The 27,557-nt window shown below is 38.0% G+C and overlaps 1 protein-coding gene across 1 annotated transcript in view; it reads left to right on the top strand.

Moving 5' to 3' along the window:
* SLC25A17 (solute carrier family 25 member 17) overlaps nucleotides 1-25,018 on the top strand; it is a 42,125-nt gene extending 17,107 nt beyond the window's left edge. Inside the window, exons 2-9 of the mRNA XM_059187074.1 lie at nucleotides 4,094-4,154; nucleotides 7,420-7,486; nucleotides 9,104-9,255; nucleotides 17,741-17,857; nucleotides 18,971-19,116; nucleotides 19,205-19,300; nucleotides 21,512-21,594; nucleotides 23,629-25,018. Of these exons, the coding sequence (XP_059043057.1) occupies nucleotides 4,094-4,154; nucleotides 7,420-7,486; nucleotides 9,104-9,255; nucleotides 17,741-17,857; nucleotides 18,971-19,116; nucleotides 19,205-19,300; nucleotides 21,512-21,594; nucleotides 23,629-23,776 (870 nt within the window). The 3' untranslated portion in view covers nucleotides 23,777-25,018. The remainder of the gene's footprint in view (nucleotides 1-4,093; nucleotides 4,155-7,419; nucleotides 7,487-9,103; nucleotides 9,256-17,740; nucleotides 17,858-18,970; nucleotides 19,117-19,204; nucleotides 19,301-21,511; nucleotides 21,595-23,628) is intronic.
* Nucleotides 25,019-27,557: the final 2,539 nt, after the last annotated feature.

Genomic DNA, 27,557 nt, shown 5'->3' with positions numbered 1-27,557 from the left:
AAAATAATGGATTTATTTTTATGTCTCTCTGGCACAACAGTATTGTACATTGTGGTTATCTTCTTGGTATTTCGTGCCTTCTAATTTTATGTAAGTGAACAGACAGTCCTAGAGGAAAAAAAGCACTGAGTATTTATGAAAGAGGAATTTAATTCAGATTCTAAAAAGTCATGTGCTTATATAGCTTAGCATAAGACTCGCATATATAATAAATATTTTCCTTCAGGTAACAGCTGCTTATGAAAAGGAAAGCAGTCATCTGTGTGTTTGCTTGGTGAGGAGACAAATATAGCAAGTTCCCAGTGTACAGAACAGCTATGTTCCAAATTTAGCATTTTGAATAAATTTTTTCATGGATATTAAGTTTATTTGTAGGTGCATATAATCATACATTAATTAACAAGTTTAGGCCTTATGCTATGCCTGGCTCTATGCTGAGTTTCCAGACTAGTACACAAAAAAAATTTTGATGCATTAAATAGGTCCCATATTAGTACCTTTTTTTCTTTCTCAGTAATATTTAGTATTATATTAGTAAAATTTTTTTAAGGTTTTAATTACAACAGTGGTTAAGTGTGTGGTCTCTGGAGCCAAGTTGCTGGTTTTCAAATACTAATTCTGCCACTTGCAAAGAGTAACTTTAGTAAAGTTACAAAACCTCTCAGTATCTTTTTCCTCATATGTAAAATGAAGAAAATACCAGTACTTAATCTCATCAGGTTGTTGTGAGGATTAATTTTTTTTTTTTAACTGTGTTATTCCCATAATGTAAACTTAACCATTTTAAAGAATACAGTTCAGGGGCACCTGACTGGCTCAGTCCGAATAAGTTCAAGTCCCGTGTTGGGTGTAAAGCTAACTGAAAAACCAAAGCAAACAAACAAACAAAAAAACCCACAAAACTTTAAAGTGTACGGTTCAGCAGTACTTAATGCATTCACAATGTCTCATTCCATAATATTTTGAGTGGATAAACTATACAGTATATACATACAATCAAATATTAGCCATAAAAAGGAATGAAGTACTGATAAATGGTCCAAGGTTGGTACACACAAGAGGTCACACTTCGCATGATTGTTTTTATATGAAATAAATGAGAATGGATACATCCATAGAGACAGAAAGCAGATTAGTGGTTGTCAGGGCTGAGTGGAGGGGGAAGTGGGACGTGCTTGCTTGTCTTTTGAGGTGATGAAAATATGTTGGGATTTGATAGAATTGGTGGTTGCACAGCACCGTGAATATACCAATGGCACTGAATGATACTTTTTTTTTAAAGATTTTTTTATTTATTTGACAGACAGAGATCACAAGTAGAGAGGCAGGCAGCGAGAGAGGAGGAAGCAGGCTCCCCACGGAGCAGAGAGCCCAATGTGGGGCTCTATCCCAGGACCCTGAGGTCATGACCTGAGCCGAAGGCAAAGGCTTTAACCTACTGAGCCACCCAGGTGCCCTGAATGGTACTTTTAAATGGTTAATTTAGGATATGTGAATTCCACTTCAATCTAAAAATAATAAAGCTGCTTGATCACTTAGATTGGCAAAAATACTCTTAGACAACCAAAGCCAAAGAGTCTGCTTAATCCTATGGGTTCCTGCTTTTTCTGGCCTCAGTAGATTTCCCTTACTATCCTGTGAGCTCAGCGAGGTATTTTGCAGCATGTTGTTTAGGCCATCATATTGTTGCAAACTGAAACTCTCATTTCACCCTTAATTTTTGTTTTTTAAGATTCTTATTTATTTTAGAGAGCAAAAATATGAACAGGGAGAGGATGGACAGGGTGGGAGCAAGAGGGGGAAAGAATTTCAAGCAGACTGTGCCCTGGTGTGGATCCTGACAGGGCTCAATCTCAGGACCCTGGGATGGTGAAACCCGAGCTGGCCTGAGCCCAAACCAAGAGTCAGATGCTTAACCGACTTAGCCACCCAGGTCCCCCTACACGATACTTCAACCTATAAACCTTTTCTGTCATTATTAGTGATTGGAATGGGGAGGAGGCAATGCTGAGTTTTGAGTCACCATCTTGATCCAGTCTTTCCAGTACTAATAAATTTTTTTTTAGATTTTTAAAAAAAATTTATTTGACACAGAGAGAGATCACAAGTAGGCAGAGAGGTAGGCAGAGAGAGAGGGGGAAGCAGTTTCCCTGTTGAGCAGAGAGCCTGATGCAGGGCTCGATCCCAGGACCCCGAGATTATGACCTGAGCCGATGGCAGAGGCTTTAACTCACTGAGCCACCCAGGCACCCCCAGTACTAATAAATTTTAAAAAGTTAGTTAATTTTACTGATTTGAACTTTATGCTAGTCCTTGAGGAGGTAATAGACCGTTGAATTCTTAGTAATGACTGTTCTTTTTAGCTTGGCATACCATGTACTTCACTTAAAAATTTCAAGGTACGTAGGCAGATTTTTCTAACTTGGGAAACTTCAGGTATATCTTTAAAGCTGGCAAGGAAGAGGGACGGAAATGGTCCAATTGTTTGAAAAAGTAGTTTCCAGACAGGGCTTTCTTGCCTAAAGATGCCCTGTTTATGCAGTACTCTACATGGATTTGTAGTACCATGCTGTGGGGGAAAAAAGCCACAGCCTTCATAACCCAATAAGCATTCTCCAGCTTCCCAGTCCCCATTTTTCTTAGAAATTGCCAGTGACATGAGCAAGAGTGCTGGAAGCATAGGTCTGTAGACTGTAAGACTTTGTGGTCCAGTGTTTCTTGAGACATTAGATATTATCTAGTCCTTATTAGAAAGAACATTGGTGCTGGGAGTCATCAAAAAAAAAAAAGCATAAATAACTGAATAGGTAACTTGAATAAACATTTTATTAAGGATCGATGTTCTACAAAGAGACAGTAAATATTTTTAAAATCTAGTAGAGGAGCTATAAGCAAGTGTTGTGGGAACACAGAGGAACGAACATAGATGGGCAACGGGTGGTAACATTCAATCTGAGTTTTGAAGAATACTTTACAGGACAGTACAGTGTTCTCCATTGTCAAGCAGGCTGACCTATTTAAATAGATAAGAGACTTGACAAATGTTTCTTATCCATAAGGTTGACCTAATTTCCAGTTGTTATCATGATTAAAATATTATATGTAACCATTATTAGATTAGTATCCTAAAACTTGGATCTTATGCCTGAGAATATATACTAGTGGGTCTCCATCTGGGTTGAGACCATAAACCCACCTGAAGATTTCATCCCAAACTGTGGTTTTTATCTGTCATAGGATTTTGAAAAGATTTTATTTATTTATTTATTTATCTATTTATTTAATTTACTTAAAAAACCTGGGGGCGTGCAGAGGGAGAGGGAGAAGCAGGATCCCCACTGAACAGGGACCTCCTCCCAACCCCTCAATGTGAGGCTCCATCCCAGGACCCTGGAATCATAACCTCCACCAAAGGCAGACACTTAACCGACTGAGCCATCCAGGCACCCCTATCTGTTGTAGGATTTCTTGAATGGAAAGACTAGTTTGGGCCTCTGTCCCTGATATTTTTTTTGTCATTGTGTTACTCTGGATGAACAGATGGAATATTGAGCCAAGATTGTCCCTATTTTACTTAAAACACAAGCAAACAAAACTATTTTAAAGAGCAATATGATTTGTATACTTCCTTTACTTTGTGGTAAGTATATTGATTAAGCCAAGAGAATAGAAGTATGTATCTGTTTGATTACTGGATATTTTGGTGTGTAGGATTATCAGAGAGAGCATAGGAGCAGCAACTGACCTATAAAAGATTAAAAATCCATTTATCTGCTATCTTCTACTTATGTCCTGGGTTGTAAACCCCTGAGTTTGTCCTCTCCAGGCAACCTCTTCATTTTCTTTTTCAGTATGAGAGAGAGATTCTTTCTAGAAAATAAAATCTTTAAAAAAAAAAAAAAAGAAAAGAAAATACTTCCGTTTAAGTATAAAACTATAGAACTTGAGCAGTAATAATTCCAATATTGTATATGTCTGTTCACTGAAAGTATGATTTGACTCCTTGTTAATAATGAACTTTTATTCACTTGAAAGTTGTGGCTTTTTGTTTTTAATGGAACCGTAATTGCTAAAGGCTTTTCAAACTTTTCAGGGAAGTGTGACAGCAATGACAGTATTTTTCCCCTTGGATACAGCTCGACTCCGACTTCAAGGTGAGTATCTTTTGTAGGCATCATAGTTTTTTCATTTGGTGTCAAGAAGCAAACATATTTTTCTCATAAGTTCTAAGTTAACATAAGGATAGCTGTTTTGCAGGGAGCCTGCTTCTCCCTCTGCCTCTGTCTGCCATTCTGTCTGCCTGTGCTCGCTCTCTCTCTCTCTCTGATAAATAAATAAAATCTTTAAAAAAAAAAAAAAAGGATAGCTGTTTTGTTAACAATCTATCCTTGTCCATTTCCACTGACTTTACATCCTTGCTGTTTCCCAGTTAACAGAGAGATGTTCATGGATGAGTCGTAGTCTCAGCCACTCTTATCTGAAAAAACCTGAGTGGGTTTGCATTAATAATTTTGAATCATTACAGTTATTTCTAATAAACAATATGAGTTTTTTTTTAAGATTTTATTTATTTATTTGACAGAGAGGGAGATCACAAGTAGGCAGAGAGACAGGCAGAGAGAGAGGGGAAGCAGGCTCCATGCTGAGCAGAGAGCCTGATGCGGGACTCGATCCCAGAACCCTGAGATCATGACCTGAGCCGAAGGCAGCGGCTTAACCCACTGAGCCACCCAGGTGCCCAACGATATGAGTTTTTAAAAAAGATTTTATTCATTTATTTGATAGAAGGAGAAAGATCAAGCACAGTGAGGGGGAGGGGCACAGAGAGAGGGAGAAGCAGACTCCCCACTGATCAGGGAGCCTGATATGGGGCCGGTCCCAGCTTAGATCATGACCTGAGCCCAAGGCAGACACTTAACCGACTGAGCCACTCAGGAACTCTGATTTTTTTTTTTCTTTAAAGTAATCTCTATATACAACATTGGGCTCAAATTTACAACCCCAAGATCAAGAGTTGCATGCTCTACCAAGTAAGCCAGCTGGTGCCTGCACAATATGACATTTTTAAGGCACAATGTACAGAGTTTTTGCTGGGGGTAGATCTTCTCAAAAGAGAGCAAAGAATAAAGACAGTGGATCCAAACACCCATTGTCACTGCTAAGTTGGACATGTAGACCTAGACCTAGTTTGCCTCTTTTGAGTTATAGGATTAGGCAACTATAATTCGTGCTTGCTTATTCCCTAGTATTTTCAACTTGAAATTATAAACCTATGCTAGAACTTATGTGAAGAGATAAGAATAAGATTAGCTTTGAATAAACTAATTCAATGTAATTTAATGTTAAAACCCTTCATGGCTATCATTATCAATCAATTTTAGAGTTTTGTGATAGGTTTTTTCATATGACTCAAAATATATAAAATGATGTGCACTATAGTGGAAAATCTCACTCTGATCTGCCCGTTTTCCCTTCTCTGCAGATAATGTCTTTATTAGTCTTTCAAATAGTCATGCAGAATTTCATTACGGAATAACAAGCAAATAAGAATATAGAAGATTTCTCCCGTCCTTCCACACACACAAAAAAAGCATATTTGTCACATTTTTCTGTGCCATACATTTTTTACTTAACAGCATATTTTGGATGCTTTCCAAATCAGTGCTTTGAGAGCTTCTTCGTCCTTCTAGCTGTAGCATGATTTCATAGTGTAAATGCTCCAGAACCTGTTTCCCCTTCCCCTATTGTAGATTCTTGGATCTTTTCTTCTATCTCTCTCTCTCTCTTTTTAAGATTTTATTTATTTAGAGGCGCCTGGTTGGTTCAGTGGGTTAAAGCATCTGCCTTTGGCTCAGGTGATGATCCCAGGGTCCTGGGATCGAGCCCCGAGTTGGGCTCTCTGCTCAGTGGGCAGCCTGTTCCCCTACCCCACTGCCTGCCTCTCTTCCTACTTGTGATCTCTGTCTGTCAAATAAATAAATAAAATCTTTTTTTTTTTTAATTTTTTAAATTAAAAAAAATTTTTTTTAAGATTTTTTTTTAAAGATTTTATTTATTTATTTGAGAAAGAGACAGAGAGTGTGATCAGGGGGAGGAGCAGAGAGGGAGAGGGACAAGCAGACTCCATGCAGAATGTGGAGCCCCATGTGGGGCCTGATTCTACCACCCCAAGATCACAGCACTGGCTGAAACCAAGACCTGGATGCCCAACTGACTGAGCCACCCAGGTACCCCTCTTCTCTTTTGTAGAATTGTTTCTGTAGTTCTATGGGATAAATTCCCAGAAGGGAGATTGCTGGATCAAAGGGTAAGCCTGTTTGTAATTTTGATAGCGATGGCCAGATTGCCTTCTGTAGGAGTTTCCTTTCACCATCCCACAAACCGTATAGGTATCAATTTTAATTCTTAGGATATTGTTCTATTTCCACATTTTTATGTTTTCAAAATGTTCTCCAAGCGTGGGTAGGAAATGTGAAGTTAATTGAGGTTTTGTGATTTTTCAGTGAGAATGCCAAGAAAAGCAGAGCTCTCATCCTTTTTTTAGTTTTAAGTAAGTTCTACGCCCAAGGTGGGGCTCAAACTTATGACCCTGATATCAAGAGTCACATGTTCTACCAACTGAGCCAGCCAGTCACCCCAGTTCTCATCCTTCTGAGACCTTTATTTTTTAGAAAGAGAACAAATATTTTAGAAATAGAACAACAACAACAACAACAAAAATAGAACAAAAGCCTAAAACTTTGAAAACCTGAGGTGGGTTTTTTTTTTTTTTTAAAGATTTTATTTATTTATTTGAGAGAGAGACAGTGAGAGAGAACATGAGAGGCGAGGTCAGAGAGAGAAGTAGACTCCCCATAGAGCCGGGAGCCCGATGCGGGACTCGATCCTTGGGACTCCAGGATTGTGACCTGAGCCGAAGGCAGTTGTCTAACCAACTGAGCTACCCAGGAGCCCGAAAACCTGAGTTTTAATCGTGGCTCTGCTGCCAGCTACATGTGTCCTTCACATCTTTTGTGTCTGGCCTCTCCACTAACAGGGAGATGGTAATTAGTTTCCTCTTTATGTTATAAGATGTTAAGATAAAAATGGGAATATGTAACTCTGAAAAAAAAAAACCCTCAAAACAAGAAAGCCTTATAAAATACAAGATTCCTGTCACACTTTTGCTTTGGGAATTAGGCATTGAATTAAAATGGTTTGTGGTTCATGAATAACAGATGAGACCCAAGGAAACCACAGTTGGGAATTTAGCAATAGGAACAAGGAGGATTGGTGAGTTCTGAGGCAAGTTAGGGAGCTCAAATAATAGGGTGGGAGATTGCTCAGGTGAGGTAAATGGCATTTCAGCGAAACTTGTCGATGCTGAAGATAATAATTCTCAAAGGATTTAGTTAAAATGTATATTCTTTTATCTTATAGTTGATGAGAAAAGAAAGTCCAAAACTACACACATGGTGCTCCTGGAGATCATTAAGGAAGAAGGCCTGTGAGTACCACCTTGCCCATCTTTGCTAGACAAAGCAGCCCTTTAGGAGATTGCTGGGCTCCTAGCACACCTGTCCTCAACTCTCTTTCCATTCTTGTAGCCTTACAGTAGTTGTGAATCTGTAATTGCCTGACTTGTAAGTACGTAATTATTTTCATCTCCTTAAAGTTTTGTAGTTGGACATTTTGATTCTTGATCATAGAGTCTTCCATGAAACCAATGCTTTGTTTTACGTTTTAGTGTTTTTTTACAGTGAGCCGAAGTTGTTGTTTAGTTCATTCCTATCAGATGCCTTCAGATTATGTACTTTTTTTTTTAACTTTTTATTTGGAAATAATTTCAAGTTCACAAAAAGTTACAAAACTAAAAATACTACAAAGAATATCAATATATGCTTTACCCAGAGCCACCTACTATATTAACACTTTTTCCCATTTATTTTCCCGGTTGCGCTGATATTTTCTCCCTGCTTTCTCTCTCCCTTCCCTTCTGTCTTTATTACACACACACACCACACAAACTTTTTTCAGAATAATTTAAGAGTAAGTTACACACCATACATCAAAGCCTTTTACCCCTATGATGTTGACATTTTTAAAGAATATAGCCCCCCGGGGGCGCCTGGGTGGCTCAGTGGGTTAAGCCGCTGCCTTCGGCTCAGGTCATGATCTCAGGGTCCTGGGATCGAGTCCCGCATCGGGCTCTCTGCTCAGCAGGGAGCCTGCTTCCCTCTCTCTCTCTGCCTGCCTCTCCATCTACTTGTGATTTCTCTCTGTCAAATAAATAAATAAATAAAATCTTTAAAAAAAAAAAAAAAAAGAATATAGCCCCCCTTCTTTTAAATAAAATGTTTCTCATTTTAAGTTTGCCTCATGTTTCTTTATGATTAGACTGAGGGCTCTGCATTCTTGACCAGAGTCATGCATAGGTGATATTGTGTCCTTAGGCTCTCACATCTGGAATCACATATTGTCCACCTGCCCTCATTGGTTAGTTATGATTTCTCAGATTCACGTTAACCACTGAATTATTTAAATTTTCCTCTCTTGCATCTATCAGTGGTCTATGAAGACAAACTTTATTTAGTATTAGTATAGACCTAGAAATTCCTGGTTTTTTGGTCGTTTACAGTTGATTACCATACTGTATTATGTTGGTGTTGAAACTGTCCTGAGTGGGACCCCCGTCAGCCTGCTTCCTGTGCCCTAATAACATGCTCCCATCACTTTTTTTTTTTACACTTATTATGTCTGTATTTACTTCATTTTTAAATGTTGTTACCTTGTAATAAAATGTGAATGGTGCTATATTAACTAATAGCCATGCAGAAATTATCTCTAATTTTATACAGTAATTATGAAAGGAAATCAAGGGGAGGAAACCAGGAAAATCAGTCATTGAAAGTGTGTTGTTTCTTTGGTATCATTAATGGTAGAAAAGATTTCTTGGTGTGGGCTTCTTTCAGAATATGAGATATATGTACAGTTTGGAGTATGTTGTAGTGTAGGAATGAACTTGGAGAATATCTGAATCATGATCACCCTTTTCTAGAACTTTGCCCCTTTCCACTAGCTTTTGTCCAGCATCTTTACATTGCTTATTGTGTTTTTCCTCTAGCCTGGCACCATATCGAGGGTGGTTTCCAGTTATCTCCAGTCTCTGCTGCTCCAATTTTGTCTATTTCTACACTTTTAATAGTCTCAAAGCAGTCTGGGTCAAAGGTCAACGTTCTACTACTGGAAAAGATCTAGTAGTTGGATTTGTTGCAGGTAACAAAGTTTTCTGAATATAAAGTTTTTTATATTTTAATGTTTATCTTGTGGTTCATATATTCTCTAAGATGTCGTTTTAGCACAAAATAATGCTGCAAAGAATATAATTAATTTTCTGACTTGGCTCTACGTGTGTGTGTGTGTTTGGTAAAAACAAACAACATATAATTTACTATTTTAATGATTTTTAAGTGTATACTTCAATAGTAAGTTTATTTACATTATTGTGAAACAAATCTCCAGAACATTTTCATCTTATAAATGTGAAACTCTATAACCATTAGACAACAACACCCCCTTACCCCCTTCTCCAGCCCCATTCTTTCTGTTTCTATAAATCTGACTACTGTAGATGTCTTATGTAACTGGAATTATACAGCATTTGTCTTTTTGGAACTGGCTCATTTCATTCAGCATGTCTTCAAGGTTCATTCATGTTGTAGGATGTAGCAGGATTTCTATTTTTTTTTTTTTAAGACTAAATAATATTTTCTTGTATGTATATAATAAATAATATTTACTTGTATGTATATACCATTTTGTTTATCCATTCATCTAATGATGGGCATTTAGGTTGTTTCTAACTCTTGGATACTTTGAATAGTTGCTATTATGAACATGGGTTGTGCAGATATATCTCTTCAAGTCCCTGCTTTCAGTTCTTTTGGATATATACCTAGAAGTGAGATTGCAGGATCATATATTAGGGTTTTTTTGTGTGTGTTTTTTGCTTTTTGTTCGTTTTTGTTTTTGTTTTTTTTCCTCATAAGGAACTACCATACTCTTTTCCATAGCAGTTATGGCAGGGGTTTTTAATTCTCCACATCCTTACCAGCTCTTGTTACTTCCTGGGTGTTTTTGCTTTAATAGTAGCCATCCCAGTGATAGTGTGAGGTGATAGTTCACTGTGGTTTGATTTGCATTTCTCTGATGAGTAGTGATGTTGAGCATCTTTTCATATGCTTATTGGCCACTTGTATATCATCTTTGGAGAAATGTCTGTTCAAGTCCTTTGCCTTTAAATTAGTTATTTGATATTTTGTCATTGAGTTGTAGGTATTTTTTTATATATTCTGGATATTAGCCCCTTATGAGATATATGATTTCCAGGTATGTTCTCCCATTCTCCATTGCCTTTTACTCTGTTGGTTATGTCCTTTGGTGCTTAAAAATGTTAAGTTTGGTGTTTGTGCCATTTGTCTATTTTTGCTTTTCTGCCTGTGCTTTTGGTGTCACATCCAAAAAGTCATTGCTGTGTCTAATGACATGAAAACATTTTCTTTTTTTTTTTTTAAAGATTTTATTTATTTATCAGAGAGAGAGAGGGGGAGAGAGCAAGCACAGGCAGACAGAATGGCAGGCAGAGGCAGAGGGAGAAGCAGGCTCCCTGCTGAGCAAGGAGCCCGATGTGGGACTTGATCCCAGGACACTGGGATCATGACCTGAGCCGAAGGCAGCCGTTTAACCAACTGAGCCACCCAGGCGTCCCGACATGAAAACATTTTCTGCTCTGTTTTCTTCTAGGAGTTTTATACTTTTAGGTCTTATGTTTGGATCTTTAATCCATTTAGAATAATTTTTAAAATTTTTCCATTTAGAATAAATTTTTATATGTGGTGTAAGATACAGATCCAACTTCATTCTTTTTTGTGCATAGGTATCCAGTTTTCCTAGTACCATTTGATGATATTTTCCTTTCCCTGTTGAGTGGTCCTGACACCCTTGTGGAAGATCATTGACCATAGACACAAAAAGGTTTATTTCTGAGCTAGCCTGGCTTATTTTTGTCTTTTAATCCAGAGAAGATTGTTTTATCCATTTTTAGCAGCGTCCCAGAACTTATGGAGCTTAAAGTCTCTCTCTTTTTGAAGATTTTATTTATTTATTTACAGAGAGAGAGAACACGCAAGTGGGGGTTGGGAGGGGTGAGGGAGAGAGAGAATCCCAAGCTGACTCCATGCTAAGTGGGGAACCTGATAGGAGGGCTCAGTCTCACGACCCTGAGATCATGGCCTGAGCCAAAATCAAGAGTCACACGCTTAACCAACTGAGCTACACAGGCACCCCGAGTCTCTTTAAAAAAAAAAAAAAAGGATTACAATAAATTTTTTTTTTAAGATTTTATTAATTATTAGAGAGAGAGCACAAGCAGAGGAGTGGCAAAAGGAGCGAGAGAAGTGGGCTTCCCGCTGAGCAGGGCGCCCTATGTGGGGCTCAGTCTCAGGCCTCTGGGATCATGACCTGAGCTGAAGGTAGACAGTTAACCAGCTGAGCCACCCAGGCACCCCTAAATTAATTGATTTAACTATTATACTTTTAGTATTCTGTTTTGTGGAATCAATTTTTGGTATATTCTTTGAAAAATTAGTACTTTGGGAGCCGTATACTTGAATAATGTAAATGTCCATTTGAAATTTAAATGATTTAATTGAAAAATAGTTACCAGGCCAAGAGTACTCGTGCCCTACAAGTTTTCCTCTTTACCACTATGAGGCCATTGATGTTTTTTGGCTTGGTCTCTGAGGTTTTCTTCTGCTTAATACTCTCATTTTGGTTTTAAGCTCATTAAGATCTAATTAACTTTCACCTGTACCAAGCTTTTTTTTAATTGAGATATAATTGACATATAACATTATATTAGTTTCAGGTGTACAACATAAGGATTTAGTATTTGTATATATTGCAAAATGATAGTTAACATCCATCACCACACAATTAAATTTTTTTTCCTTGTGGTGAGAACTTTTTCTTAAGATTTTATTTTTAAGTAATCTCTACACCCAATGTGGGTCTTGAACCCACAACCCTGGAGATTAAGAGTCACATGCTCCACCAACTGAACCAGCCAGGCGCCCCTGTGGTGAGAACTTTGAAGATCTACTCTCTTAGCAACTTTCAAATACACAATAATCACTATGCTATTCTTAGTGACTTACTTGATTTGATTTTTGATTTGATATTATTTGATATTAATGACTTATTTATTTTATAATAAAAGTGTGTCCCTTTTGACCACCCACCAAGCCAACTTTTTCATAGCGTATAACACACAGGATTTCATTCTCTGAAGAAATGAATAAAGATTTGTAAGTAAATAACTCAGGATAGAAATCCAGGAGTCATCATAGCATAGTGCTCTCTTACCCTCCACAGTCGTTTGATCATCAAGGACCATCAGTCTCAGGGATGCCTGGCTGGCTCAGTAGAGCATGTGACAATTGGTCTCTGGGTTGAGTGTTTGAGTCCTTTTTTGGGCATAGAGATTACTTTAAAAAAAAGGAACCATCATCAGTCTGTCTCCTAAGTATCTCTAGAATCTATTTCTTCTTTTCCATATCCATAGCCATTTCTGTTGTTGCTTCTGAAGTCTTCCTTAACTTACCTACTTCGCATAATTCTGCCCAGCTTCCTTTCTGGAAGAATAGAATAACTTTTCTTTTCTTTCTTTCTTTTTTTTTTAAATTAACATATAATGTATTATTTGCCCCAGGGGAACAGGTCTGTGAATCGTCAGGCTTACACACTTCACAGCACTCATCATACCCTCCCCAATGTCCATAACCCAACTACCCTCTCCCTACCCCCATGCCCCCGGCAACCTTCAGTTTGTTTTGTGAGATTAAGAGTGTTTTATGGTTTGTCTCCCCCCGGATCCCATCTTGGTTCATTTTTTCTTTCCGTACCCCCCAAATCCCCCACTGTGCCTCTCGAATTCCTCATATCAGGGAGATCATATGATAATTGTCTTAGAATAACCTTTCTAACAGTATCATAACTCAAAGAATTTAAGCTTGAGATTTGTTCACCTGGCAAAAAAATCAGAATAAATCCAAGGTTATCCTGTACAGAAGGAACCTTCTTTTTTACATAATTGCAACAAATGGCACTCTAGTATTATCTTGAATACCTGAGACCAAGTATTTGTAATATTTTGATTTTAATACATTTTAGATTACTGTAGTTTTATGTATTGACATTTAAAAGGTTATGACTCACTATCAAGGACTAACTCAGTAACTTTCCATGAAACTACTAATTTATGAAATATATGATGAAATCTTTTTTAATTTAATTATTTATTGAATTTTTATTAACATAATGTATTATTTGTTTCAGGGGTACAGGTCTATGATTCATCAGTCTTACACAACACATACCCTCCCTAGTGTCCATCACCCAGCTATCCCTCCAGCAACCCTCAGTACAATATCCTTTTTAATTGTTCAAAGCTGTTTATTTGCTGGCATCTGACATCCCGTTCTCCACCAGGTGCACAACACCATTGTTATTCTCTCTCTCACTGTGCTTTGCTTGTTTCCTTTCTAACTCTTACACATCTATAATCATAGCAGATTCCCCCATATCTAACACGGCTAGACTGGAATATTAAGGCAGTTAGTTTTTAAAAGTCAGTTGACCTAGGGATTATCGTTTTTTTTTAGTATATGTGCTGCCGATGCAAGCACGACGTAGGGATTATCATAAATAGACTACTTACATTGTATTTTATTTTAACTTAAGAAGTATAAATACATATTTTTTCATTTTTTAAAAATACATGGCCAAGGCATATTGGTTCACTGATGGGAGTTTTGTGCCTTTTCTTGTACATACCACATACCTACAAAATTTTGCCTACCATAACAGATTCAAGTGACATAAGCAAGTTTGAGAAAAGCATATCATTCTCATTCACTTACATTCTGAAGTGTTTTCTTGAGTATGTGAAAGAAAGGTGCAGTGGGTCCGTGTCAGTGGTGAGCCTCATCTATTATATGCCTTATCAGAGAGATGGTGGGGGACTGCTATTCTGAAACCCAAATCTGATGTTATCCCCAGCTTCAGACCTTTTGATGTCTGCCACTTACATATAAATAAAATCATGGTACCCACAGAATAAAAGGCCCCCATTGTATACAGGATAAATGCCCAACATGCAGTCTTCTGTGATACTGCTTTCTTCTAGCTTGATCTTTACTGTTCCCATCCTCTCTTGGAAAACTGTGACTCCTTGAGTATACCAAGACATTTAATGACCCCATCCTTCTATAGCTTCTGTTGTCTGTCTAATGCACAGTAAGGCCCCACCAGCTGCCCCAAACAAAGGATTGTCCAGCCCACAATCAAAATGTTGGTTGTTACCATCATTGAGAGACCCTTGGTCAGTTGTATGTTATAGTTCTTTATAATTCTGAGATTCTCTGATTATAGGTTCTCTCTTTTTCTGAAAGTAAGGAATTCTTGGAAAAATGCTTTTGTGAGTTTTAAATTTCTCCTCATAACATGTTTTCATATCTTAATACCTATGCATTCTTTGAATTAGAACCACTTTTTCTTTTCCTGCTGTGAGCCTTGTCATGTATTAAAATCACTGTTGAAATGAGTTTCATTGTCTCCAAGGAGAACTAGGAACAGTATAATTGTTATTCAAGTTCTGTTTGAAATTTAGGAATTTATTAGTTATTGTACTTTCATAGGGAAAAAAGCTCATATAGCTTGATACCTTGGGGAGGGATTTGGGAACAGAATCTCACAGAAAATTTAAATGAAGAAGATACTTGCCATTTTTGTGAAATTGGGATTTTTACCAATAACTGTTTTTGAATGCCAGTGGTGTTATTGTTGACAGTTCATATTCCTTTCCTGCCCTCCAGTCTTAAATCCGGTGAGGCAGGTTTGTTTCTATTGTGTATCAAGTTGCATTCCTTCATAGGGAGCCAAGCAGTTAGATTTATGACCTTGATCTGCCCTTGTCTTGTATCAGTGGCCATTGCACTGATTTCCCATAAGTGCATATATGATTAGCAATACTTTTTTGTTTTGTCTCCTTAACAGACTCACTGCTAATAAAACTATTTTGTTTTCAAGATTTTAGAAGTAAAGAGCTGTTTAAATTATTCCTTGAATCAGTGCATAATTTCAGTGCATGTGTTCAGTTACTGTTCATCTCTTAATTTTACTTCTATTTCTTATAAATGATTTTTACAAAGAAAAACAAAAATGGAATCACTTAAATTGGAAGAAAAACAAATTTTTTTTTAAGATTTTATTTATTTGACAGAGTGAGACACAGTGAGAGAGGGAACACAAGCAGGGGGAGTGGGAGAGGGAGAAGCAGGCTTCCCGCAGAGCAGGGAGCCTGATGTGGGGCTCAAACCCAGGACCCCGGAATTATGACCTGAGCCAAAAGTAGCAGCTTAACAACTGAACCACCCAGGTGCCATGAAAAACAATTTCTTGCATTAAGTAGTAAAATGTTAGTATTCCCATCTTAGAATGAAGTAACAGCCGCAGTATAGAACTGAAAGAACTTTCTACTTGGGCTAATAAATAAGCAGACAACTTTCTTTATACTTCAGTCATATCCATCGTGTGTTTGTAAAGTTGGAATCCCTCATCATGACTGTTTGTAGCTTGTTTTTCTTACATGGAATGCTGTCTTTTGCTTCATTATGTAGGTTCCAAGTTTTTCGTAAGGTTTTGGATCCTCAAATATTTGAGTATCTTTTCCCAGAACTCGTAAAATTATAGTGGTTAAAAAATACCTCTCTGTCTATTTTGGCTTAGAAGATGAACACAGTACTTAAACTTCTCAGATGAAAAGCTTCAAAATACGAATGTTCCCACAAGCACTTAGTATTATTTTCTTCTGTAAATGATACAGTACATTTTTGTATTTGAGATTGTCCTTAGAATCCTCTGAGTCTTTCAGCTCAAAACAAAGATATATATGAAAGCAAAATTTTGAATTTTAGTTAAATCTTAAATCCAGGCTGCATTGCCTAAAGTCTGTGGGTATTTACCTCTTGAATAGAGCATGAAAATAGAGCATGAAAGGAATTTTGATTTCTGAAGAGTTTAATAGACAACATGTTTCATTTGTTTAGAAAGGTGTGTGCACTTTGCCTGTCTATGTTAGCTACAGAAGTCTGTGACCTCTGTTTCTGAGCTCTCCTGTCTTCATCTGAAAAAAAAAAAAAAATGCAATCGTTTGCTCAGTAGCACTGTCTAGTCTGATTTTTCTTGCTCTTGATTTTTCTGTCAAATGATGTGTGCGTTGCATTCAATAGGAACACATCATAAAGTCTGAGCAAGTGGGCGTGGGTTGATATCCTTCTCTCTTGACCTCTTGAGCACTGGCACTTTTTAAAAAAAATGACACTAGCAGGAATCTCTAGGTAAGGCTTTTTCAGATTATGATCAATGCCTTAAGTGACAATGCATGAATATAGTTAGTCATAACTAAAGATGACTCTTTGATGTGTTATGTGATTTTAAAAATACAATAAATACAGCTCATAAAATTTTTTTATACTCTCTTTTAAGAAAGGAGTTCTCATAATGCTCTTAAGAAAGAGGTAACATTATCTTACTTTAGCAGCTATATACCACAGATGAAAAAATAGGATTTTAATCTCTTGTCTGTTTCATCAAGCTTATCTTTGGTTGGACTTGTGTTTTTTGAATGGTGTGTTTTGAGATTTCGCAAACCAAAACATTCTTCCTCCTGTTGTGTTTAAATGATATTTAGTAAAAGAAGATTTCTCTTCCTTAGGATTATGCCTCTTGGTTCTTCAAAGCCTGGCTAGAGCTGGATAGCTTGATGTGTGGTTGTTTTCTGAGTTTGTTCATTGGTTCATTTGTTCAATATTTATTTAACAAATATTTATAGAGTATATACTATGTGTCAGGCATTTTGTTACAACTCTCTCTGGTATTTTTTTTAATCATTCCAGGGCTGATGAGGAATATTTTAATATCTCAAGATGGTGTTAACTTGGGATCATGTGTTTTCAGAACAGAAGCACCTGGCTCATTGTATTGTTCCACTCTGAGGCAACATTGGGGGGCCAACATCCCCATCCTTAAGCTTGTAAGGATCATGATGCTTGCGAAGCTATTTCAGATGTTTTGTGATGGTTCATAACCACTGCTTGCTGCCTGCCTATCCTAATCCCCTAAGTGATGAGGAGCTCTTCTGTGAGCCTCTAGTCCCTGGTGAAGCTCTTTCAAATGACCACTTTCACCCACCTGTCACCCATTGTACCAAACCCACACTCACTTAAAACCATGTAAGCTACTTATGTGAGAGTTGCACATTCCGTGTTTTATTAGATATTGTCATGGACTTAGTATGTGATCAGTAGGCCTTATTAAAACTGTTATTTTTTAAAAGATACTTAGAACTAGATCAAAATTGCTACTTTGGATGCTATATAAGTTGACAAAAAGATCATTTCCTTTCATAGAAATGTGGAAAGGTACTGCTGCCAGCCATTTTACTCTCAGCAAGGCTTTTGAATTGCTTCTAACAGTAGTGGCTTGTGTTCTACCCTGTCACAGAGAGACACCTTACCTCGGGTCTCCCAGTAGGTCACTGGCAGAAGTATAAATGAAACATTGGTACGTAGCTTTAACTTAAGACAGAACAGCTTACAAGGTTACATGTTGCTTTCCCTTTGTCTTCTCTTTCTTTTTAAAGGAGTGGTGAATGTGTTGCTGACAACTCCGCTCTGGGTGGTAAACACCAGACTGAAACTACAAGGGGCAAAATTTAGGAATGAAGACATTGTACCAACCAACTACAAAGGTATTATTGGTAAGTGTTTGGTGGGTGAATTCCTATTTAAGGAGTTTCTTTTCTCTCTGTGTCTGGAATTTATTGCCACAATAATGCTGCATATCAGACGGCCTCAAATCTTCACATCTAACAGTAAGCATTTGTTTAGCTCATGTGTCTGTGGATTGACAAAGATTTGACTCATCTAGGCTGGGATCAGCCTACACATATTCTTCTCTTGGTAATGGCAAAAGCACAAGAGGACACGTCCAGTTGTAAGACCCCCAGTTTGCCTCTCGTTTGCTAACATCCTCTTGTTAGCAAAGAGGCCAAACCCGACGTCAGGAGGTAGAGAAGTATGCTGTTTGTAGAGTGTTGGTGGGAGGGGGGTCAAGATTTCTAAAGAATAATCTACACTGTTCCTTTTTGCTATATTTTTAAAAAGATATTATTTATATATGACAGAGAGAGGTAGCAAGAGATAGAATACAACCATGCAGGAGCTGGAGAGGGAGAAACAGGCTCCTTACTGAGCAGAGAGCCCGATATATGTGGTTGATCCCAGGACGCTTGGATCATGACCTAAGCTGAAGTCAGATGTTTAGTGACTGAGCCACCCAGATGCCCCTACACTGTTCCTTTTAATGTTGTCTTTGGATAAAGTTATCATTAATATCTCATGACTTTTAGCATAATAATACCACGTTACCTGGTTCTCCTTTCCCATGTGTCCATCTTTGTAATGAGAATAGTGGTTTTCTTAGAAGCCATATCCTAAATAATGGATCCCAAGGTACTATGTATTGTTGTCCTGGGCTTTGCTGTGAAATACATGGGCTATAAGTTCACAATTCTCTGTAAGACAAGAGTTCTCAGTCATGGTGGTGGTGATTACTTAGGAAAACCTGACCATCTAATGCCAGATTGTCAGGAAGAATTGCCTGTAATTTAAGTTGGTTTCTCAGTAATGTGACTGTCAGTGTCTGACGATTATCAAGAAGTTACCTGATGAACATGCCCCTAGACTGTCACTGCATGAAGGAAGTTTTAATAGAACTGTTATGATTTGTGTTTTGGATACATTTGAACAAAATTCACATTGTGTTCTCCAGTTAGGGAGTTGTAATCAAAAGTCCTTGATTTCTTGCTTAGATGCTTTTCACCAGATCATTCGAGATGAAGGAATCTTGGCTTTATGGAATGGCACATTTCCTTCCTTGCTGTTGGTCTTCAATCCTGCCATCCAGTTCATGTTCTATGAAGGTTTAAAACGGCAGCTTCTAAAGAAACGACTAAAGGTAAAACCTAATTTTGAGAGCAAAAGTTAATAATCTCTGACACTCTATTATTTGGATTGATGTGGTTTGCTCTCTTTTTGCTTTGCAGCTTTCTTCTTTGGATGTGTTCATCATTGGTGCAATATCCAAGGCAATTGCTACTACAGTCACCTATCCCATGCAGACGGTACAGTCCATTCTGAGGGTGAGTGCTGGTGGTCTTCCTGCATTTAGTCAGACAACATTTGGAAGTACATGGTTTCTCTGTTGAAAGCAATAAAGTAGTCAGTCGGTAGGCTATACCATTTTTCCATTTGTTTGGTCATCAGTTGGTTTCCTATTCGGTTTGGAACAAAGTTTACATTTGTAATTTCTTAGGTAACATAGTATCTCAGAAAACCCAAATGTGAGAGGAGGTTCTTTAATGATTTTAGGAATGTATAAGCTTGTTTCTTTCTCATTTAAGTTGACTTGCTTAGGTTAACCCTACAAAATCAGAAGTTGATTTGTTCATTTTATTCAGGAGGAATTGATTTAGTTTTCCTGAAGTACTTTGAAATTTCTGGGTTTTTTTTTTTTTTCATTCAGTTATTTATTCATCAAATTTTTTTTTTTAAAGATTTTATTTATTTATTTGACAGAGAGAGATCACAGGTAGGTAGAGAGGCTGGCGCAGAAAGAGAGAGAGAGGGAAGCAGGCTCCCCGCTGAGCAGAGAGCCCGATGTGGGACTCGATCCCAGGACCCTGAGATCATGACCCGAGCCGAAGGCAGCAGCTCAACCCACTGAGCCACCCAGGTGCCCCCATCAAAATGTTTTTTAAACACCCACTCTGTGTGAGGAGCTGGGTATACATGGTAAGTAAATATAATCCCTGTCCTCATGGAGGTAACAGAGGAAAGAATGATAGATAAATAAGCAAAATAAATAGGTAATTATAAGTTGAGAAAAGAGCTATCATGAAGGTGAACTGTGTTCTGTAATTTGGTAGAGAGAGGCATGGTGTGGATCTTCCTAGACAGCGTGATTAAGGATTGGACTCCTCTATAAAAATCAAGACTTAAAGGAAAATAAGGACCCAGTTGTCAAAGAGCATTCTAGGTAGAGAGAACATGATATGCTAAGAGCTTGGTGATGACTGAGAACTGAACAGAGGCCACTCTGGCTGGAGAGTGGCTCAGGATGAGATTGGAAAAGTAGCAGGGAAGGCTATAAGTGAGGATTTTAGATTTTATTCTCCTCTGAGTGGGACGGTTTTGAAAAGCTTTAAACTAGGGAGCAATGTGATTTGATTTACAGTTCGAGAAGATTCTTTTAGCTGTTGTGTGGTGAATTGGTCCTAGGGCTAAGAGATAAGGGTAAGGAGTGATCAGCAAAGAATGCCATTTTCGTAATACAGGTGAGAGGTAGTAGCAATGGAGAGGAGAGATAAGATGTGGACAGATTCATGATCTATTTTGGAGAAAAAATTCAAAGTATTTATTGATAGATAAAATGGCGGTGATGGTGAAAATATCTCAATTCAAAAAATGTATTACCTTCTGTTGAAAGTGTTTCTACTGATGTGCTTTTTTAAATTGGTATTTAATATAAGGGAATTCGGTAGCATCTAAATAAATGTATTTTGATACTTTTATAATGTAAGCATATAACTTGACGAGCTTAGGCTGCAGTGGTTCTAATTGATTAGTGTTTATCAGAACTTTCTAAAGGACTGGAGGGTAAGCCAGACCATCAGTATCTAAATCTTCATTGTGGCCATTTTTGTTTTCTTTTGAGGTAGTTTTTTCCCTATAACTCTCTGAAGTAAAAATTTCCATGCTTGCTTCATTAAAAAATATTTCTTATTTATTTATTTATTCCTTCCTTCATTCATTCAATTTATTTGAGAGAGAGAGCAGAGGGAATGGGAGAGGGGGAGGGACAAGGAGAGAATCTGAATCAGACTCTATGTTGAGCACAGAGCCTTAGACGGGGCTTGATCCCATGACCTGAGCCAAAACCAAAAGTCGAATGCCCAATCGACTGAGCCACCCAGGTGCCCTGAAAAATATTTATTTTCTCTTATTTCACCAAAAAAGAGAAAATTCATGAAATCTACATAATTGGATATTTTTATTTTTTATTATTATTTTTTAAAGATTTTATTTATTTATTTGACACAGAGAGAGAGAGAGAGAGAGAGAAAACACATGCACGGGGAGTGGGAGAGGGAGAAGCAGGCTCTGTGACAAGCAGGGATTCCCAATGTGGGCCTCCATCCCAGGACCCTGGGATCATGACCTGAGCTGAAGGCAGATGCTTAACAACTAAGCCACCCAGGCTCTCCTCGGATGTTTTTATTACTGTATACTATAAGACATTACTCCAACATAATTTCCTCCGCAGAAATTCATCTGTTTTTCTTCTTCCCCAGTTTGGACGTCACAGACTAAACCCAGAAAACAGAACACTGGGGAGTCTTCGGAATGTTCTTTATCTTCTTCACCAACGAGTAAAGTGAGCTTTTTTTTTTTTTTTTAAGATTTTATTTATTTGACAGAGACAGAGACAGCGAGAGAGGGAATACAAGCAGGAGAAGTGGGAGAGAAAGAAACAGGCTTCCTGTTCAGCAGGGAGCCCGATGTGGGGCTCAATGTGGGGCTCGATCCCAGGACCCTGGGATCATGACCTGAACCTAAGGCAGAAGTTTAACAACTGAGCCACAAAGGTGTGCCATAAAGTGAGCTTCGTAGCACACTTTGAAGCTTCACATTCTGTTCCTTCAGCAGCCATCTCTGTCAGGGAGTAGCCGGATCTGCTTAACTTGCACTACTGCCTTGGCGGTGGCAGCCTAGAAACCTCTCCTTGTGTGCTGTGCTCAGACATTTCTCATTTTAGGGCAGCATTTGGGGAAGTTACGGAAAAACTTCAGGTCTTTGTAACTTAGAAATGTACAGAACTCCTTTAGAGAAGGAAGCCTCCTAGTGTAAAGACTGTTCTGCTATAGTAGTGCTGCTGTCAGTGGCATATTCTGTGAACTCTCTCGCGGATAGAAATAAACAGATATTAGAGAGTAGTAGTCATAGAAAGGGGGGTTAGGAAGAGTAACAATAATTATTGTAATGATGACAGCAGTGCTGTTGATGGTAAGAGTAGCTAACATTTTTGAGTGTTTGCTTTGTGGTAGACCCTGAGCTCGTGCTTCAAATGGGTAATCTCACTTTATCCTGACAGTGGCCCTATTTAGAGATTCACACTTTTTTACAGATTTCATTTAGAGAATCTCAGGGGTGTGAAGTAAGTCAGGGGCTTCTTTGGAAGCAAAAGCTGCTTTAACTTTATTACTGTCCCTGGATGTTGCAAGTAAATAAATTTATTATAAAATAGAATATGCTTGGGATAAAAGAAAAAAATCAAAGATAAAGAACTGGCATAAAGTTAAAACTAAATGCTCACCATACCAAGTATGGGCAAGAATGTGGAGCAACCAGAACTTTGTGTGCTGCTGGTGGGAAAATAAAATGGTCCAATCATTTTGGAAAGTTTGGTATTTTCTTCAGAAGTTAAACATCCAGCTATCATAGGACCTAGCCTTTCCTCTCAAGTTATATACCCAAGAGAAATGAAATATGTCTGTGCAAAAACTTGTACACAGATGTTAATAGCAGTTTTATTTTTAAGAGTCAAAGCCTGGAAACAATACAAATGTCCCCGTCACTGGGTGAGTAGACACACAAGTGACTATCTGTCTACATAACGCATAAGAAAGGACGTACTAATACATAGAACAGCTTGGATGGATTTCAAAATAATTGTGCCAAGTGAAAGAGGTCAGACAAAAAAAAAATTCATACCATATGATTCCACTTATATAAAATTTAGAAAATGCAAATATAGTATTCCTCCCCTCACCCAGGGTCCCTTCCCATGGTTTCAGGGATCCACTGTCAACCACAGTCTGAAAGCCCATGATCTTTCTTCTGACTTAACATCAGAAGGTCAGTAGGACCTAACCATGTCCCAATATCTGCATTGTTCACCTCACTGCATCTCAGTTCATCCAAACTAGAGAGGGAAGACCACATTCCCATAACTTTTTTTTTTTTTTAAGATTTTATTTATTTATTTGACAGAGATCACAAGTAGGCAGAGAAGCAGACAGAGAGAGGAGGAAGCAGACTCCATGCTGCGCAGAGAGCACTTTGGTGGAGCTCGATCCCAGGACCCTGGGATCATGACCTGAGCAGAGGCTTTAACCCACTGAGCCACCCAGGCGCCCCTCCCATAACTTTTATTACAGTGTATTGTTATTCCATTATTAGCTATTGTTGTTAGTCTCTTCTTGTGCCTAATTTATAAGTTAAACTTTGGATAGTTCTGTATGTATAGGAAAAAAAATAGTGGGTTCAGTACTAACCGCAGTTTCAAGCATCCAATCGGAACATATTCCCCTGGGAATAAGTGTTGGCTATGAGAGCCTGCTTCTTTTATGCAGGAGTTGACTTTCGTGACAAAAACCTGTTATTTTTTTTCAAACCTCTTTTCTTTCAGGCGTTTTGGAATCATGGGACTCTACAAGGGCCTTGAAGCCAAACTGCTGCAGACAGTCCTCACCGCTGCTCTTATGTTCCTGGTTTATGAGAAACTGACAGCTACTACCTTCACAGTTATGGGGCTGAAGAGTGCCCACAAGCACTGAGACACCTCACACTGCGAAGTGCCGAAAGATGCTCCAGATGGGGGGGGTTCCTTCTGTGTGAAGGGAAGTGATTCTCTTTTTACTCTTGCTGTGTAGACCATGAATTTTACCATCATTGGCTGGAGAAGCATCTCAGGGTAAACATGGGATATAGCCAGCTGGACCTGTCCACAACTTAATTTTTATGATGGCTGGTTGAATTTTGTGGGGGAGGTTAGTCTAATGGTCATACCAAAAAAAAAAAAAAACAAAAACAAATTACTGAAAACCTGAAAATGAAAGTTTGTGGGTGTTTATTGTTTTTCTTAAGGCGAATGGACTGTTGCTCTCATGTGTAATCTTTTCCAGTTAAAATCTTTCCGAAATTTACCAGCTGTTCTTTTCCTCTGAACTCTCCCCTAAGATTCTAGGGACACATTTAATATCATATAATTCTCCTCATATACTTTTGTATGTTTTAATCTTGGTATTTTCCTCACTAAAAATACTGATTGTGCCGCAGGCATGACTATTTTTGTTGAGTTCTCCTCCTGCTTAAGGAAAGGCATCTTCTTTACTACATGAGCTATTTATTTTGTGGGAGAAATGAAAATGACTAATCCCAAGTGATTCTCTTATATACTATTTGTGAACATCACTTATTCATTAGTATTTGACATAATTAAAAATATTTATTTTTAATCACCCCTTGCATTACAAAAGGCTTGAAGTTTTTAATGTTCATCCATAGAAGCCCCATCAAGTCAAGCACCAATAATAAACTGTCAACACAAAAGACATTTTAAAAGTTGCCCTTTGTTCAGGTACCATATTGGGTTTACAGCCAGCTCGTAAAAATCATAGAAAAGGGAGAAGGACCAGGTACCTTGTTTAGGCTCTGGAATATTCTCTCCCTTTACAGAGTCCTGGTGGAGGCTCTCTCTTTCAAATAAACATCTGATTGAGGTTATTTCTATTTGGAAACATTTCTTACTGTCCTACTACTCAAAGTGTATGCGTCAAGCAGCAGCACTGACATCACCTGGGAGCTTGCTGGGCACACTGTCCCAGACCTTTTGAATCATTGTCTGCAGTTTAACAAGATCCCCGGGTGATTCACACTCACATTCAAGTTTGAGAGACCTTAGAGCCCCTGACTCAACAGAAGCTGTGATTGGTTTCAGTGACAGAAACCAAGACAAAGATTTTTCTCAAAGGAAAGTTGGACTAATGGATCAAATAAACAGCCTCTGAGAAAACGGAGTGCCCCATGTCAACTTTTATTTTCGCCTCATAGCACGTGTGAAGGTGGTTGGACTTTTATTGTGCAGCTAGGGGTGAATTTAGGCCTCTCAAGCCACTCAAGAAGCAAACTCTGGTCATTTGAGAATAGCTCTTTGGGTTCCTGTAACTTAATTCTTGTCCCTATAACATAATGGCAGGTTTTTCATTTATAAATCTAATTCAGTTGGAGTCATAGAAAGGAACAATGAAGTCTATGGACTGCAGTATTTAGTTCAATATTGAGAGTGGAAATTTCTTTCTCTTATTTCCTCTCTGGTCCCTGTGGTAATTTCAGAATATGTAATTATTAAGCTCCTAATAATTAGAAGATGTTTGTGTTGTTCTAGAAAGCAAGAATTGGGAGGGGCTCCTAATCTGGGAGCTAGGCTGAACACTCATCCCCTATTGAAGACAGAGAATTGGCCCCAATACTACTTTTTATATTACTATAAGGTTTCTGTGTGTCTGTGGCAAGGGTTGGGTGGGAAGCACAAAACTTACTTTTTTATACAGGAGAAGAATGATCATAAAAGTGCAGTGTATGTGCTTTTGGTTGTTTTAATTAGGCAATTCACTTTAGAAATTGAGTTTTGAGCTCAAGTTGGTATGTTAGAATAATTTCCAAGTCAAATTATATAGTTAAATGAGATGTTTATGATGTGAAAATCTGTTTGATGATTTTATGAGTGATGATTTTATGATTTTCTGATTTTATGAGTGAACAATTTAATACTGAGGTTTTATGCTCCCTGTGGAAGCTTACAGACTCACTAGTTGAAGCTAGGTAATGACTCACCCAGTTTTGGAAAACCTTTGATTAATAATAAGTTATTTGAGAAACTGAGGAGCTGAAGTGTATACTGCAGAAATGGAAATTTTTGTTTTTGATTCTTCATCCAGCTTCTCTAGAATGAGGATAAGTGCCTTTGGGGTTATATTAGTGTCACTGCAGTAGAAAATTTAATTTCTGTAAGTATTTAATCTGTGTTTTGAAGTGGACACTGATGTTTCCACCCTCATCTGTTTTACAGTTAAGTTTGAAATGTAGAAGTAGGATTGATGGTAAGAACATAAGCAGTGGGAGCTAGAATCGGGGGTTTTATTCCCAGCTCGACCACTGGCTGACCAGCACATTACGTCATCTTATGCTTCAGCTTTCTGATGAGTGAAGATAATACTCAGTACCCACTTGAGAGGATGTTTAAGAGATAATGATGTCAGCTAAATCCCTTTGTGATCTCCAGAGAGGGAAAATCTGAGTGAAACTTTGACCATGTCTAGGTTTATGTAGCAGTTTCTCTTCTTAAAGCTTCAACACTTTCTCATCTTAAAACTCCCATGTCTCTGTGAAGGACAAGGAACAGTGTCCCATTTAAGGTACAAGGAAGTTGAGACAGAACTATCAAATGACTTGCCTGGTTGGAACCAGGACAAGAGTTGAGTTTCCTGCAGTCAAGTGTAAGGATGGAAAGAATGGGTTCTGGAATCAGACCCAGGTTCAACTCTGGCCCCACTCCTTACCAGCTGTGAGAACAAAGCAATTACTGAACTTGTATAAAACTCAGTTTCCTCAGCTGTGAAATGGAAGTCTTGATAAATTACCAGTGATTGTGAGGATTAAAAAGATGATATACATAAATTGCTTAACACAGTGCCTGCCATGTGAGAAGATCTAGATAAACGTTAGCAACGACTTTTATCATAACATGATTATTACTGTTGAGGGGGCTAGTGGTTTGAATAGATCACACCAGTGAGTGGAAAGCACCTTGGGTTTTGAGCCAGACCTGGGTTCACATTTTCATTCTATTGCTTAAGAGCATCCTAGCCACAGACAAGCTTGCTTACCTTTCTGAATCTGTGTCTTCATCTGTCCAATGGAAATGATTACCTCACAAGGCCATAATATATGTACAGATATCTATATAAAGATATATATATCTTTAATCCTCAGAAACGCCTTGCAAGGTAATCCTTTCTTTTGGACAGATGGAGAGATATATATGTGCATCTGGCACATTACATGAAGTATATATGTGCTTAATGGTTTTTTATATTGAGCTATAGATAACATTGTATGGGTTTGGGGTATACAACATAATGATTCTATATATGTGTATATTGCAAAACGACCACCACAATAAGTCTAGTTAACATCTGTCACCAAAATATCCATCAGATAAATGCTGTTTGAACCAAGAAACTCAGCTAGTTTTTACTTTGGGGCAGCCTTTCCTCTTTCCATTTGTTTGAATTGTGACTGTTTCTTTTCTGGGAGCCTTATTGGTATATCTCCTCAAAAGAGAAGTCAAAACCATTAATTTCATGTTTTGTTCAATATACAGATTAAGCCCCCCAAATAATGATCAGTTAAACAGTAAAATACAAACTGGTTCAACAGCAGAAGGTCACTGGCTGAGTTAGTGTCTCATCTTGGCTCTCTGGAAAAGCTAAGAGAAGAGTACCTTCATGGAGCCCAGCATCACACATCTAAGGAGAGCCCTCCCTCTGGGTGGGT

The sequence above is a fragment of the Mustela lutreola genome, chromosome 8 (genome assembly GCF_030435805.1).
Source record: "Mustela lutreola isolate mMusLut2 chromosome 8, mMusLut2.pri, whole genome shotgun sequence".
NCBI classification, from domain to species: Eukaryota; Metazoa; Chordata; class Mammalia; order Carnivora; family Mustelidae; genus Mustela; species Mustela lutreola.
The sequence above is the reverse complement of the archived record's forward strand: the minus strand, read 5'-3'. Positions and strand labels throughout refer to the sequence as shown.